At 44.0% G+C, this 16947-nt stretch overlaps 1 protein-coding gene across 1 annotated transcript; it reads left to right on the top strand.

The window, feature by feature from the left end:
* Positions 1–238: 238 nt before the first annotated feature.
* LOC124043324 (ubiquitin-conjugating enzyme E2Q-like protein 1) lies at positions 239–16223 on the top strand. Its single transcript, XM_046361824.1, has 3 exons — positions 239–589; positions 904–1826; positions 12629–16223. Exons 2-3 carry the CDS (start codon positions 1092–1094, stop codon positions 12758–12760), a joined length of 867 nt encoding a protein of 288 aa, XP_046217780.1. The 5' UTR covers positions 239–589; positions 904–1091; the 3' UTR covers positions 12761–16223.
* Positions 16224–16947: the final 724 nt, after the last annotated feature.

The raw sequence follows: 16947 nt of genomic DNA, 5'->3' as shown, positions 1-16947 counted from the left end.
AGTACAATCTAACGAAAATGTACCAGTACACCTGATGTCCCACTAATGCTGACATAACCCTGCTTTCTGAATTGACTGGAATTTAAATGGAATTGTCCCCAGCCCTGAGGCATATAGGCCTATATTACGGGAGTGGGAAAAGCTCTTACGTATCGGCTATGATAGGATGACATTGGCTGAGAAGCCCAGCCCACTTTCACTTTCTCCTGTTTCGTCCACATCTATCCCCCTCTCTCCACATCATTAACCATTCAAACCAGGTAGAGCAGCGGAAGCCAACCCACGTCTGGCCGGTCGTCCCTTTCCGCTGCTATTTGTGTGTGTGTGAGCGCAGCGAGCTAACGAGGATTGTGTGAGTCCTCGCCAAGGATTAGCGGGGTTGGTTCGTCCTCAGTAACATTAGAGACAGTGTCGCGGCAGCTGCAGTTAAATCAAAGGCTTTAGCTCGCTTTGTTGGATGGTAACCGTTTAATATCCCTCTCGATCCACTGTAATAGCTGCTGTCAATGCAGCTGAAGACTCGCATTTTCGTCGCATAGGTTACACGAGGACATTGAGGGTTTAATTTTTCCGAACGGAATTAGAAATGGTAAATCGATGTGTATATTCAAATAGAGGTGGTGTACTATGTGTGAATTATAACCGTTTATAAGAGTAATAACAGTGTAAATGCATATTTCAAAGCAGCTATCTATTCTGTACCCTATGTAGTTTATTGGATAATAGCAGCGATATTCAGCAGCCATTGATCGCCACTAGGAATGCAGTCAATTTCTACAACACAGTCAGTCCACTACGCTACTATTGAATAGGATTATTTTATCTTCAGTGGCAGATTCATTAAACTGCAAAACGAATAGACAGCAGTTCATCGGTTTATTAATGGTGTGTGTGTTTTTTCAGTCGGACCTCGTCAGAATGATGCACTGAAGAAGGAATAGGCTACGTGCAAGCGTCTGTCCAGAGGCTGCAGTATAGCTGAGGGATTGCGGTGCAAAGGTTTTTTTTTACGGTTTCACCGTCTAACATCAGTGGTTGGCTATAAAGGGAGAATCGTGAATCTCGATCCCCCTGCGCTCGGCGGAGACATAATGGCCACTCTACTGCGTAAAATCGGTCTGATTCGTCTTCACGACCGGGACACAGAGGACCCCAAGCATCACCAGGGCTCGCTAAAGGGGACCAAGGGGAACACCAAGAACAACACCAAGCAGCACTCTCAGACCACCAACGAGACCAACAACCTCCTCAGCACCCCCGAGATAAAAGCGAAGAAGCTGGATCAGCACAGCAGCAAGGACAAACCGTCCGTAAAGGATAAGCAACAGGCCAAGGACACCAAGGAGAAACAGCAGATGGGAGGCGGAGGAGGAGGAGGTGGGATCGGGGTTGGGAAATCAGCGACCAGTGCCTCGATACCACCACTAGCCCCTCACCGGCAGCACTGCACCCAAGTCCGGACGAGAAGACTCATGAAGGAACTCCAGGAGATCCGGCGGTTGGGAGACAACTTTATAACGGTCGAGCTGGTCGACGACAACCTATTTGACTGGAACGTCAAGCTCCACCAGGTAGACAAAGACTCGGCGCTGTGGCAGGACATGAAAGAAACGAACACCGAGTTCATACTGCTGAATGTCTCTTTCCCCGACAATTTCCCCTTCTCCCCGCCTTTCATGCGGGTGCTCACCCCCCGGTTGGAAAACGGGTACGTGCTGGATGGCGGAGCGATATGTATGGAGCTGTTAACCCCCCGCGGATGGTCCAGCGCCTACACAGTGGAAGCCGTGATGAGGCAATTTGCCGCAAGTCTCGTAAAAGGACAGGTGAGGATCTATTTGTTTTATTAATGCATGGGTCTCTATCCCCCAGTCCCTTGTGCGTGTTGTTTTGAAACACTAGACGCAGTGGACGGTAAAGTCTTGGTGTTGAATGTTGACACTTGACATTCATGCGTCATGCGCAATGTTTAGTGTAACCGTACTGCGTAAAAGCTGTCAATGTAGTAGCTTACCCGTGTTCATATCTGCCAAACTGTGTTGAATCGGAATGTTGTTTTATTGTGATACAGATCTCATATTGTGAGACCTATTTCTCTCCCCCGTCTCAGAGAGAGAGGGCGAAGGAGAGAGAAGCAGAAATCTATCTCCACATTTTAGACGTGATTCATCTTTAGCTGTGACATTACAGCCGCCATTTCGCAGCTGTGCTCTGAATGTTCTCTACTCTGTGTGAGATTCATATTCATCCTCCTACCTTTTCATCGGAATGCATCATCCTTTATCACCTCCAGAAATCCTCACCGTTAGTGGGGAAAATAAATGTCTAACATAGAATGACAAGGTCACTCCAAATCATTTGATAAATGGCGAGATATGGAATAGGTGAGCATGGGAGTTTAATTTCGTAATTTATCTTGTTTGGTAATATTATTTATTATTTTTTGTGGTTCATTTTAGTCACAACACTTCTCAATTGACAGTAGGTTAACCAATCAGCTGAGCAGCCTGACTTGTTAGCCACCTTTTTGCATCATTTCTTTGAACCATACAATTATTGAACTCATCATCGATCCAGGGAGCTCTAACAGTTCTCACGGGTAGTTTCTTAACAGGTGCATTTGTGCATGACAAGAGGAACTTATGTAAAAAATATCAAGGACCCCCCCCCCAGCGACATAAGAGGGGTTTATTTTTTACCTTTACTTTTTAGTTGCAGTTGAAGGTTGCAAGTGACATCATCAAGCAACTTTGCTGTTACATGAAGCAACTCAAACCCGATTAAAATTGCATGCAGCAGTCAATCAAATTGAAGCTGCTTGTTTGAGAATTCTAAACTCACACCATGTCATCTGCTGCATTACATTGTGGTTTCACAAAGTATTTGTTTATCCAACCGTTTGGTTATTGTAACAGCAAGCATATAAAATAACTGCAGCCTGTATAATTTAGCTAGGTAGCCAAAATGACATTGCAAACACATCACAGCTCGCTAGCTTGCAATGAGCTAACCAGGCAAGCAATGATATAAACTTAGCTATCATAGTTAATGGTGGACAATTTCAGTGGAAACTGGTCAGTTGAAATTGATTCACTTAGCAATTACATTTATTGACTGCTAAACCATGTACAATCATTTTTATACATCTCCTGAATAAAAGTGTCTTGATCTGTCAATCATGATCATGGGTTCATACCTCTTTAAGGAATACCTAGGATAGGATAAGTATCCCCCCCCCTTTAAGATTTAGATGTACTATTGTAAAGTGACTGTTCCACTGGATGTCATAAGGTGAATGCACCAATTTGTAAGTCGCTCTGGATAACTGGATAAGAGCGTCTGCTAAATGACTTAAATGTAAATGTAAATGGGTTGTGCTGCTCAGCACTGACAGCTGTGTTGACATGACAACCGGGTCGGAATCCCGAACCTTCGAATGGATCATGTGACAAAAGTCTCGTTGCTTTTTATTTTTGTAGTAATTTTGACCCCTTTTTTGCCCCAATTTAACGATATCCAATTGGTAATTATAATATTGTCTTATCACTGCAACTCCCCAAAGGGCTCGGGAGAGGCGAAGGTCAAGTCATGCATCCGATATCGGGATGTAAAGAGACACCTAATCATGATGTCAATATATATTACTGCATTGAGACCGCACTTGCTAGAAAGTAACAAAAAGCTAAACCAACAACCACACAAACTGAAATTGGAGGAAAATGAGGGAAAAAACAGCAACTTTTGTTTGATTGAGTGACTTTCTTGTTGGTGTGTGTGCCTGCTCGGCCGAGCTCAGCTGTGCCGCTTGCGGCTCCGCCTTAGCCGGCTGCTGCGTGTGTGTGCACCCATCACTTGTACCCCTCCCCCCGCCTCTCAGTCCTCTCTAGCCTCTCGGTCTTCAGCAGCAAGTGAAGTGAATGTATTAATTTGGTTCCTTGTTGTTCTCCTTCAAATATTATATTTTACTTTGGATAATTTATCATTGCATGAGCTTGGGCTCCCGAGTGGCGTAGCCGTCTAAGGCACTGCATCTCAGTGCTAGAGGCGTCACTACAGACCCTGGTGCAATTCCAGGCTGTATCACAACCGGCCATGATTGGGAGTCCCATAGGGCGGCGCACAATTGGCCCAGCGTCGTCCAGGTTAGTGTCTGGCCGCGGTAGGCCGTCATTGTAAAAAATAATTTGTTCTTAACTTACTTACCTAGTTACCTTACCTAATAAAATAAATTGTCACGGGTGTGTGTACTGGTAGCGAAGTCAGGTGCAGGAGAGCAGAGAGTTGTGAACAGGCTCACACTTTATTATTGCAGGAGCAAACAGCAGACGGACGACGCAACTGCGTCAAAACCTCCAGCAAAAATGGCAAAAGTGCAAAGCGCGAAAACAGTCATAAAAGCTATAGTTTACCAAATAAACATACTTAGTGAAAATAAACATGGAAAACCAGCCTGGCGCATCACATAAAACACGTAACACAAAACACGGCCTCGGGGGCGACCCGTAGGGCGAGGTGCAGGGCGATTTGCCGGAGACAGTGGAACTACCGCAGCAGTTCGGTGTCCAACACGTCCGCCACCGGAACCCAGTACCTCTCCTCCGGACCGCACCCCTCCCACTCCACGAGGTACTGTAGGCCCCTCTCCCGACACCTCAAATCCAGGATGGAACACACAGTGTACGCCAGGGCCCCCACGATGTCCAGAGGGGGCGGGGGAACCTCCCGCACCTCAGACTTCTGGATTGGACCAGCCACCTCGCCTGAGGAGAGACACATGGAACGAGGGGTTAATACGAGCAGCGTCCCATGTCTCCTCCGCGCGCCGGAACCAGTCGTCCACCGCATGAGCCTCGGTCTGACTCTGATGCCAAGGAACCAGAACCAGCTGATACCCCAATACACACTGGAAGGGGGTGAGGTTAGTGGAGGAGTGGCGGAGTGAGTTCTGGGCCATCTCTGCCCAGGGCACAAACACTGTCCTCTCCCCCAGCCGGTTCTGGCAATAGGATCTCAGAAACCTACCCACATCCTGGTTTACTCTCTCCACCTGCCCATTACTCTTGGGGTGAAAACCTGAGCTAAGGCTGACCGAGACCCCCAGACGTTCCATGAACGCCTTCCAGACCCTCAATGTGAACTGAGGATCCCGATCAGACACTATATCCTCAGGCACCCCGTAGTCCTGTTAAGACTTGTGTCAACAAGGCCTCCGCAGTCTGTAGGGCCGTAGGGAGACCGGGCAAGGGAGGAGATGACAGGATTAGAAAAACAATACCACACAATGACATGGGGGGAACAGAGGAATATATATACACAATGTGATTAGGGAATGTAAACCAGGTGTGCGGGGAACAAGACAAAACAAATGAAAAATGGAGCGGCGATGGCTAAAAGGCCGGTGACGTCGACCGCCGAACGCCGCCCGAACAAGGAGAGGAGCCGACTTCGGTGGAAGTCGTGACATAAATAGAAAACATGAGAGACAGCATAAATTGGCGTCAACTAGCGACAAATTCAGCAACCAACAACTACTTTCCTTGGAAAATGGTTGGCAACACTGGCAGCATCTTCCGACGACGTAACGTGATGAACATTCATTTCTCTGGTCCTTCAACAATGTTGCAGTCATGTCGCATGTGGTGCTGTGCTGTCAAAACGTCCTTCATGTTTCTAGTTTAATCAGCTGTTTTCAGACACTGATACTGTTCAATTTGGTTGTTATATTGGCAGATTTGCTAGCAACAAACTAAGTGCTAAGTGTTTCATTTGCAATGCGATCTCCTCGACTCCTGCAATGAACAGTGTCCTGACGAGGTAGCAAATGTTCAAAACCAGGCATTGTTATGGTCAGATGTATCCAAATAGATGTTGCTACAAAACAGATGTTGCTAAACAAACGTGAATGCTGCTACTTTGCTGTTATTCTGGCTCAGGTTGACGTAACTGTGTTAGCGGAGTTGGCTAGTTAGCAAGCAACCGTTGGCTGGCAACGGAACATAAAAAACGAACGATGTACATATCGAAATAACAAAAATAATTAACAACTGGTGATAGAACATAGTGGAAAGAGGAGAAAGTATGAATTCATTATCAAATTGAAAATATACCCGAAAACATGTTATATTTACAGGTATATAAGCGGGATAAACGCCTCCGTTCTGTACATTACCTTGGAAAATGAACTCTGCGACGTCTATTATTTACAAGGTAATTGACAGAACATTGGCGTTTATCCCGTACTCTGTGTGTACAAAACCTTAAGAACACCTTCCTAATATTGAGTTGCACCCCCTTTGCCCTCAGAACAGCCTCAATTCGTCAGGGCATGTATTCTACAAGGGGTCGAAAGCGTTCCACAGGGATGCTGGCCCATGTTGACTCCAATGCTTCCCACAGTTGTGTCAAGTTGGCTGGGTGTCCTTTGGGTGGTGGGCCATTCTTAATACACACGGGAAACGGTTGAGAGTGAAAAACCCAGCAGCATTGCAGTTCTTGACAAACTTAAAACATTGCACCTGACACCTACTACCACCCTCAGAATGGCACACATACACAATCCATGTCTCATCAACAAACAAACAAATCTTTAACCCCCCCTTAATCTACACTGATTGAAGTGGATTTACAAGTGACATCAAGAAGGGATCATAGCTTTCACCTGGATTCACCTGGTCAGTCTATTTCATGGAAAGAGCCAGTGTTCTTATTGTTTTGTACACTCAGTGTCGTATCATTTCAAATTATATAGTTACATTGACACATATGATGTGGTCACAACCGTAAATGCATGGGCAATGTAAAGAAGAACACCCAAAGAGATCCATAGCAAAGACATCGATAATCTAGATTGGTGTTGGTCACATCATCTCAAATATTTAATTTGACTTAATATATTTGTCCCTAATGATGCATTGTGAGCAGCAGGCCCACCGCCTGAGGCCTTAGGCCTGTGAAGGAGACTCAACTATCATGGCTGCTACTGGAAATGCTCTCCTGGGGAATTGGTGATCATTATTCTGCTTCAAGGGGGACATTTTTGCCTTCAGAATGCAGTTAAATGCTGCTCAATCAATCACATGCACAAACACAGTAGCCTACACACGCACACACACACACACACACACACACACACACACACACACACACACACACACACACACACACACACACACACACACACACACACACACACACACACACACACACACACACACACACACACACACACACACACACACACACACACACACACACACACACACGCGCGCGCATCTTGATTAGCAGTTTGTTTTTTCCATCTTATCTGTGATTACACTCTGATGGGGTGATATTAAAAGGGAGACAGAGCGTGTGAGAGAGAGAGAAAGAGAGAGAGCAGCTCTGCAGTCAGTGTACACTAATTACATCCCAGTGCCTTCCTCCTCCAGTTTGCTAATGAAAACAATATTGATTAATTATGCAAGCTTGAGCGTGCACATGCGTCTTTGCTTGTGCGTTTGTATGTGTATCCTGATTTCCCATGTGAGTGGTTTGCCACATACCAAACGTGAAACTAACACAGTAATTCCTACTTGAATGCTACTAGTAATGCTACTCTGTGGTCTCCTGCATGGGAGGATGATATAATTACTGAATAGAAAGACAATACATTCCTATGGTTTCCCCATTGCTGTGTACTAGACTAGATTGAAGTTGAATGAAAAAAGTGCTGGTTCTTTAATTTTACAGTACCAGAGTTAATATCCAAGTGATTATTCTATAAGCGGTACTCAAGCAGTAGAAAATGTGAGGTGCACCACTCCAATTCAAGTACTGCATGGTCTTTAGGAGCGGTTTGGCCTTGTCTGATTATCAGTGTTATCATACATGTTATCACAGCTATTTGGGTCAGTGGTCATGACCATGAAACTAACCACATCCAGAGAGGACCATTATTGAATTAAGACCAAATTTACTCTGAAATGTTTTACCTTTCTACACTTCATCTTTTGTCAGGAAGAGATTAGTAAAAGTCTATAAACAGTTTATAAACCCATACCCTCTATACATTTATTTGTATGATGCACAGCTACAGAAAATGAACTATAATAGATGTAAACTACTTATAAACCTATTACAAACCCTTTATAAATACAGTACCATGTCAAAAGTTTGGACAGACCTACTCATTCAAGGATTTTTCTTTAGTTTTACTATTTTCTACATTGTAGAATAAAGTGGATACATCAACATTATGAAATTATAAATATGGAATCATGTAGTAACCATAAAAGTGTTAAATACATCAAAATAGATGTAATATTTTAGATTTTTCGAAATAACAACCCTTTGCCTTCATGACAGCTTGTACACTCTTGGCATTCTCTCAACAAGCTTCACCTGGAATGGTTTTCCAAAAGTCTTGAAGGAGTTCCCACATATGCTGAGCACTTGTTGGCTGCTTTTCCTTCACTCTGCATTCCAACTCATCCTAATGGAAACCACACATGCGGAGATCATCCATTCACCTACTCTGCGTCTCACAAAGACACGGCGGTTGGAACAAAAAATCTTGAATTTGGACTCATCAGATCAAAGGACAGATTTCCACCAGTCAATGTCTCTTCTTATTGGTGTCCTTTAGTAGTGGTTTCTTTGCAGCAATTCGAACATGTAGGTCTGATTCACACATTATTCTCTGAACAGTTGATGTTGAGATGTGTTTGTTACTTGAACTCTGTGAAGCATTTATTTGGGCCTCAATTTCTGAGGAAGGTAACTCTAATAAACTCTGGGTCTTCCTTTCATGTGTTGGTCGGTCCTCATGAGAGCCATTTTCATCATTGCGCTTGATGGTTTTTGCGACTGCACTTGAAGAAACTTTCAAAGTTCTTGAAATGTTCCAGATTGACTGACCTTCTTGTCTTAAAGTAACGATGGACTGTCATTTCTCTTTGCTTATTTGAGCTTTTCTTGCCATAATATGGACTTAGTCTTTTACCAAATAGGGCTATCTTCTGTATTCCACCCCTACTTTGTCCAAACACAACTGATTGGCTCAAACGCGTTAAGAAGGAAAGAAATTCTACAAATGAACTTTTAACAATTGTTAATTGAAATGCATTCCTGGTGACTACCTCATGAAGCTGGTTGAGAGAATGCCAAGACTGTGCAAAGCTGTCGTCAAGGCAAAGGGTGGCTACTTTGAGAAATCGCAAATAAAAAATACATTTATTTAACACTTTCTTGGTTACTTACTACATGATTCCATATGTGTTATTTCATAGTGGTGATGTTTTCACTATTATTATACAATTTAGAAAATAGTAAAAATTACGAAAGACCCTTGAATGAGTAGGTGTGCAAACTTTTCACTGGTACTGTATATTTGCATGTTGCACAAGCTACACACAATCAGACATGATGTGTTGACATCACATCACGTCATATTGCAATTCCAGTATATCTGTTTGCATATTGCACATTAATCTCCACAGTCAACAAGAAGTCTTCAGTGATATGTTGTTGTGTTGATAATATGTCCACCTCTCCAGTCCCATAGCATGTTTATTCATCTTGATCCTGTTCTCTGGTACATGTAGCTCGGTGTTATGCAATCATCCCAGGTTCAAATCCACTTCCCAAGATGCACTGGGGCACTGAGCGGAGCGTCGCCTGGCCCATTGACTGATCTCCATTCACAAGATTACCCATCAACCACTTCACTTCACACAATGGACAAGTGTGTGTCCCACTGGACGTGAGCAAGCGAGGGAGGGAAGGCTTAAGTGAACTAGATAAACAATGACAGACTACTGCAGTGTACAGCCTCAACACACTCTGGATGCAAATACAACCTCACCAAGACATCCGCACGTACACACACACACACACACACACACACACACACACACACACACACACACACACACACACACACACACACACACACACACACACACACACACACACACACACACACACACACACACACACACACACACACACACACACACACACACACACCTGTCCTCTCTCTGACTCCCTCCCTCTTAACATTAGAGAGTTAATTAAAGCTCAATTTCCTCTTTTTAATTCTCAAATCAAAGAGCTTTTAGAAAGGCTGCCCATTTACCTCACTGAGCTCATGAGTGCTCTCTTTCGACCTCTGTCTCTCTCTCTCTCTCTCTCTCTCTCTCTCTCTCTCTCTCTCTCTCTCTCTCTCTCTCTCTCTCTCTCTCTCTCTCTCTCGTCTCTCTCTCTCTCTCTCTCTCTCTCTCTCTCTCTCTCTCTCTCTCTCTCTCTCTCTCTCTCTCACACACACACACACTCTCATTCTCTCTCACTCTCTCTCTCTGTGTTTTCTCTCTCTCTCTCCATCTCTTTCCTGCTCCCCTCTCTCTCTCCATCTCTTTTCTGCTCCCCTCTCTCTCTATATATCTCTCAATGTTATTTCTGTCTCGTTTAAGCATCTGCCTGGACATGCCCTAAGGCAGGAATGAGTTATTTCTGTCCCTAGTCTGTCCACACACACCACCACTGCAGCCTGTCCCCTGGCAAACATAGGCACCCTGGCAAGGGGGAAGTTAATACCCAGTGCACAGGTCAGACAGGGGACGGAAATAATCGTCACACAGCTAAGGGGAAGGAAATAACTGCTGTGGTGGCTAGAGGGACGGAAATAATCGTTGCACGTTAATGTGTGTGCTGACCGATGGAGTGATATTGTTGATTGATGCAATGTAAGCCACATGGTCATCAGTCTCTACATTGCTCTCTTCCAGGCAAGGTGGATTAGGGGAAAGGGGAAATAAGGCCTTGCTCTTAAATGGCTGTGATATCCAGTTTAATTCAATCAGTGCAAGACAATTCAGGAAATTGGTTCAAATTTAATTGGTTAATTGGTCATAATTGATGAGATTTTAGAGTTTCTGCTGTGCATACGTGCGTGTATGTGTGTGTGTATTGTCATTGGTCTAACAATGGGTGTGTGTTAATCCACTGGCCAGTCTCCCTGTCAGTCATCTATGTATATAGAAATCCGTGGTTGTAACAGCGGCAACTGGCACATAATATAATATTATTCAGACATGGACAGGATTACACCAAGCTAACGATTAGGTAGGCAAGCAGTTGACCTTTCACCTCTTAGGAAGGGGTCCTAGGTTTCAGGAACTCAGTGATTTATTCATAAGAAGGTTGTGTCTGTCTCGACGACTGAAGTCTTTTCTGGATTCCTCTGCCTGGTAAAATACCAAACGTTTTTCACTTTTCCAGTCATTCTAGTCGTTTTGAGAGAAAAGGGTAGCCTTTGAGCGAGCATATCAATAGTCTATGGGAGACTCTCAATTGCATACTCATTGCGTCCTCTCTCCTCTCAAAAAAAAACATTGGATGAGAAAGTCAGAGGTCCCCCCCCTCTGACCTTCTCCTTCAATGGGTTTTGAGAAAGAGGCGAAGAGAGAGGAGAGAGAGGACGCGAGGAGCATGCAATTGAGATACTCCCTATAGTGGGCCTACCACTCTAACTTTTGAGACACAGCCTTAGTCCTGAGCTGATGATCCTCCTGTTCTTATTATGTTCCTGTTCTAATCTGTCTGAGTCACTTAGTCTCATTAACCAGCTCAGTCAGACATGGAAACTGTGTTGCTAATCACCTGACCACTCAGCATTATGATCTCATCCTACTCACCCCCAGCATCCTCAAGACACAAAATGGCCGACCAGACACACAAGCCCTTCATTTGACACAAAAATGGCTGTATCTGAAACAATCTCAAGTTCTACATGAAGTGCAACACTTCTGACCAGAAATGACATCCTAAGGTATTGAACAATATAAGGAATAGGGTGCCATTTCAGATGCAGAGAGTCAGCATCATGCACTACTTTTCACCAGAGCCATGAGGAGATTTCTTGATCCCTATGACCCAAAATGACGTCTAGACACTTAGCCGCTCTTTAATACATTACTTTTTAATGTGGTTTAAGTGTGACCAATGGAAACTGATTTAACATTGTGGTGGCAAGGAGCCATTCTGGCCTGTGTTTTCTCAGCACTTCTCTCTCTCTCTTTTTCTCCATGCCTGTGTGTACGTGGGTGTGTGAGTTGACTCTCCGACACGTTATGCTCCAGAGGTGAATCATAAATTAGATGATGTAATTTAAAACAATTCACGATGCCTCCAAAGGCAGAATCAGCCGTGCATCTTATATTAGCTTTAGTATGCCCCTTATTGTGCCACTGAGGCTAAATATTCACATTTTTAAGATAAAGTCAGGGACTTTATGTTGTGTTATTTTGTTCTCCCACCCACACAATGCTCTTTAGAGAAGACTGAGCCACTGTTGCTAAGAGATCGATGAGCTTTAGTGTCACATGCACCGCCTACACTCTCTCTTTTCTTATTCTTCTCTCCCACATATATTATTAGCCTTTGTGTGCGAGGAAAATACAGTTGTTGCTCTTTTATTACCAAGATGGAAGATGGTGGTTGGGTGAAAATACTTGACGTGTTGAATGCAGATGTAATGTACTCATTATCTATCTCTCTTTCTCTATAGTATCAGTGATTGGTTGAGGCAATGAATTATGTAAATACTGTACTAATCATGTCTCTCCCTCTCTCTCCCTTTCTCTCTCCGTAGGGGCGTATCTGCAGGAAAGCAGGGAAGTCCAAGAAGGCTTTTAGCCGCAAAGAGGCAGAGGCCACCTTTAAGAGTCTGGTGAAGACCCACGAGAAGTACGGCTGGGTCTCCCCCCCTGTGTCTGACGGCTGAGGAAAGAGGTTGGCCATGATGCTAGCTAGCCATGCTAACCACGACACACCACGCTAATTCAACTCCTCCTCCTTCTTGACACTACAGCTCCACCGCTCCAGTTGTTTTGTTTTTAGTTTTTGTTGTTTCAATCACCTCACTGAAACTCTTCAGAAAAATGAACAAACGAACGCTCGTCATCGAGGTCTACTTCTTCACTTTGCCGATCATTGCCATTATCAAGTCGTCATTTCTCCACATCCTTCCAGCGCTGCACTCCTCTTTCCCTCGTTCCCTCCCTCCTTCACTTTCTCTTTCTCTCCCTTCGGCTGAGTAGAGGGTTCAGAGTGAGGTGTGTCTGTCAGTGGAGGGTGTGTCAGTGGAGTGTGTGTCACAGCGGGCCATGGATTGGGTTTCCGACACACACACACACACACCCACACACACTGAGGGACATTCAGACAGACTGTGTGGATCTACGGGTAAAGACTGTGAAAGACTACTGCGAAGAGGGCAATGTATTCTCCTCTCCAACCTGTACCCCACCTTCCCTGCTCACCTTCCCTCCTCTCCTCTTCTCCTCTCATCCTTCTCTCCAAGCTGACACCACACTGCACTGAACTGTAGTCAAACTTTCCATCCCCTCTGCCTGCTTGATCATTTACCTACAAACCAGCCTGTTGATGTTTAATAGACTGGCTGTGCAGGACGGCAACTCACGCATTCACCCCTTCCTTTTCTCTTCTTTTTCCCTCTGTTCCTTTCTTTTCCTTTTGACTGTGCTGTTTTTCACAGTTCAATGCAACATGAAGATTGTAATGTATGTAGAGCTGTGCTCTCTATCTCTCTATCGTCCGTTCTCCTCTCTCTCATTGTCTCCCTCTTTGTGGCTAAATGTAGACCTCACTGTGTTTGCATACATGGTTATTGATTTCTAATGGAGAAAAAACATCACTTGTTTTATATCCAGAGACTCTGTACGATGAAGAGAATGGCAGTCAACTACAGCGCTCTCTCTCCTCTCTCCCCTCTCCTCTCTCTCTCTCTCCCCTCTCTCTCTCTCTACTCTTTCTAGCTCTCTCTTAATCTCTCTCACCTCTCACTCTCTCTCTCTTTCTCTCGTCATATTATCATATGTAGGAGAAGACCAGCAGCTATAATTCCCATGATTTAGATATCAGATGGTCGAGCTAATAACCAGGCACATGAAGGGTGTGTGTGCTTTCATGGATGTGCGTGTCTCAACATGGCTTTTCATTGTGTTCCTATGTGATGGTAACTGTACGATGCTGATCTCTTTACCGTCAGTATGCCAGTAATGGTATTAGTACATTATTACTGTATGGAGATGTTGTTACAGGGGTAATGATGATGATGTCCTGACCAGAGGAAATGATCATCTCTACTAGTTCCCCATGGGATTGTACACCACACACTTCAGAGTGGCTATTTTGCATCGGCACATCACACACACACTCCTCAATATTTAGCGCTGATATTCATATGTGCACACACACACACGATACCCCTAATGAGGATGAGGATGGACAAAGCAGAGCCCTGGTGAGGATGGAGTGGTGTAATAATAAACGAGTGTCCTCTGAGAGATGAGCGTGTCTCAGTGAGCTCCTGATTGATGTCTGGATGAGAGGGAGGAAGAGAGGGAACACGGGAGGAAGAGGAAGAGAGAAGGGTGCGTGGCAAGCTTTGATGTTTCCCGCCGGCTTCTCAAAATGTCAGCTGGAATCCAAAATGGCTGAAGAGAAGCGTGTGTGTGTGTGTGTGTTTCATAACAATTACACACACACACACACACACACACACACACACACACACACACACACACACACACACACACACACACACACACACACACACACACACACACACACACACACACACACACACACACACACTCTCTCTCTCTCTCTCTAGCCTCCAAGTCACTCCTATGCCGTGCATTATATGTGTGGCTGTGAATGAGCACTACAGAGAGATAGCTGCTAATTGCGGTGAAATTTGAACAGAGACACAGAGTTGTCAGATGAATAACTAGTGAGAGTGATGCCATCATATGTCCTGCTCTGCTCACTCACTCACTCACTCACTCACTCACTCACACACACACACACACACACACACCCAACTCTGCTCTGCTCTGACATTCTGTTACTCTCACTTCCCGGAGCTCCACACATCTAATTTTTTGCTTTACATTGTGTGTAAGGCAATGTTCATACAGCATGTTCTTATACAGTATGTTCCTCATCAGGGGGGATGACATGCGTGTGAGAGGGGTTGCTGTGTCTGTGATGCTCCCTTGGGGAAAGAAACAGAAATCACCATCTGGTATCTAATCATGGGAAAGGGTAGGTTTCAAAATGGTACCCTACTGTAATACCCATCTAGTGCACTACTTTTGACTAGAGCCCTATGTAGGGAATAGGGTGCCATTTGGGATGAGGCATAAGTCAATGCTGATGATGGTCTTCTCTCTTCTTTTGTGGGCAGTGAAGTCAGGGTTGGCTGTGGGTGTTTCACTGGGCGATGAGAGGAGAAATCTACTGTAAAGTGAACAATTAATAGAAGATGAAATATCTCCAAATTGGGTGTTTGCTGGTTTAAAAAGTATCATTTTGTGATATAGTTTAGATCGGTAGTTTGCAGACACTAACTGAGTGAATCGATTCTGTATTATATCTGCATGTGGTAAGTGATTGGTAGCTAGCTATCTTTTTTTCAAGAAAAGCAACGAAAAAAACGAAGTCGGGTAAAAAACGAACAGTAAAATGCTTCTCTTCTCTTGTTCTCTTGATTTCTGTTTTCTGTATGTATATTTTTCTTTCCGACTACCCTAAAAAATATTGTCACGTTGTGTTCTCTGAATGTTTGTGTTTTAATTTATTTGTGGTTTGCCAAAATGAAGATTTTGAAGCATGTCGCAGGTATTGTCACAGAAAAAGAGAAAAATAAATCCGAACTAAGAATGATGATGTGTATCTGTATCAGAAGGGTGTTCAGGTGTATATTTTGTGGGAGATTTTCAAGGAACCAGATTAAGAAGGACTAGATAATGATGTCATAAAGCCCCAACATTCTCCAGGAAGTTATCTGTCACAAGGAGCAGAATTCTATGGAGCTCAATGGAACTGAAGGATCAGTCAACTCTTGGCTCTCACATGTATTTCCTACTCTCCTCTGTGATATCACCAATGTCCATCCTTCTTTCTCTGGTTCCGGACTGCGTTACTGCTTGGGTAGAAGTTGGCCTTAGGCACAGATCTAGGATCAGCTTACCCTGCCTAAACCCTAACCATTAGAGTGGAATGTGCAAATATGTTCCTAGATCAGTTTCTATGAGCAACTTCACCCTACTCCCGACTGAAGTGTCTAGTCCAGACCGAGGTCAACGGTTCAAAAGGTGAAAGGTCGTTGCAAGACCAAACAGGAATGTGCAATAAAAGTTACGGCTTATTGAAACTGACGAATGGACCTGGTTTTGTTTGCATTCCCTCACATGATACACAAACATTTATCTATTGATCTTTTCTCTATCCAAGATCTTTGCTGTTTTTCATGTCATCATGACCAAACTAGAGTTGTGAGACATCTATCTGTTCAATGTCCAAGATCTTAGTTTTTTCTTCCCCTAACCACAGAGTAAGAGGTATTCTGGAGTAGTTTGAGTACATTTAATTAATAGTGGTTAACTGAGGCAGAGCAAACTGTTTCCAATGTTAGGGTCTCTTTACAGAGCAATACTACGCATTTATTAAGCATTAACTTGTTTTCACCTGTTTTTCAGAGTGAAAGGTTCTTCCTTAAGAAGTCAACTGTTTCTTAGTGCTACATACATTTTCTGTGTTATCTCTTGGCTTCTGTTGTGCTCCAGTTTCATATGAAAACACAGTATCTTTCTACATTGTCTCAGATTCCATTAGCTGGCTCCAGTCTGAAGTGTTATCAGGTCTGGTTCAAGTGATATCAGAAGAGAACAGAACGGTCTTTATGATCTCTACTTGTCCTCTACTTGAGTGGGCACATTATTCTGTTCACGTTACTGTCTGTCCTTGCTTTCATCCTCTGTGTGTGTGTGTGTGTGTGTGTGTGTGTGTGTGTGTGTGTGTGTGTGTGTGTGTGTGTGTGTGTGTGTGTGTGTGTGTGTGTGTGTGTGTGTGTGTGTGTGTGTGTGTGTGTGTGTGTGTGTG

The sequence above is a fragment of the Oncorhynchus gorbuscha genome, linkage group LG09 (assembly GCF_021184085.1).
Source record: "Oncorhynchus gorbuscha isolate QuinsamMale2020 ecotype Even-year linkage group LG09, OgorEven_v1.0, whole genome shotgun sequence".
Lineage (NCBI taxonomy): Eukaryota > Metazoa > Chordata > Actinopteri > Salmoniformes > Salmonidae > Oncorhynchus > Oncorhynchus gorbuscha.
This window is presented reverse-complemented; position numbering and strand designations above follow the sequence as displayed.

What these genes read in the sequence shown, in the direction of transcription:
- LOC124043324 (XM_046361824.1), top strand. Translation starts at nt 1,092, where the DNA reads ATGGCCACTCTACTGCGTAAAATCGGTCTGATTCGTCTTCACGACCGG. An exon ending in CAAGTCTCGTAAAAGGACAG is followed by an intron (nt 1,827 to 12,628) that starts GTGAGGATCTAT and finishes CTCTCTCCGTAG; the next exon opens with GGGCGTATCTGCAGGAAAGC.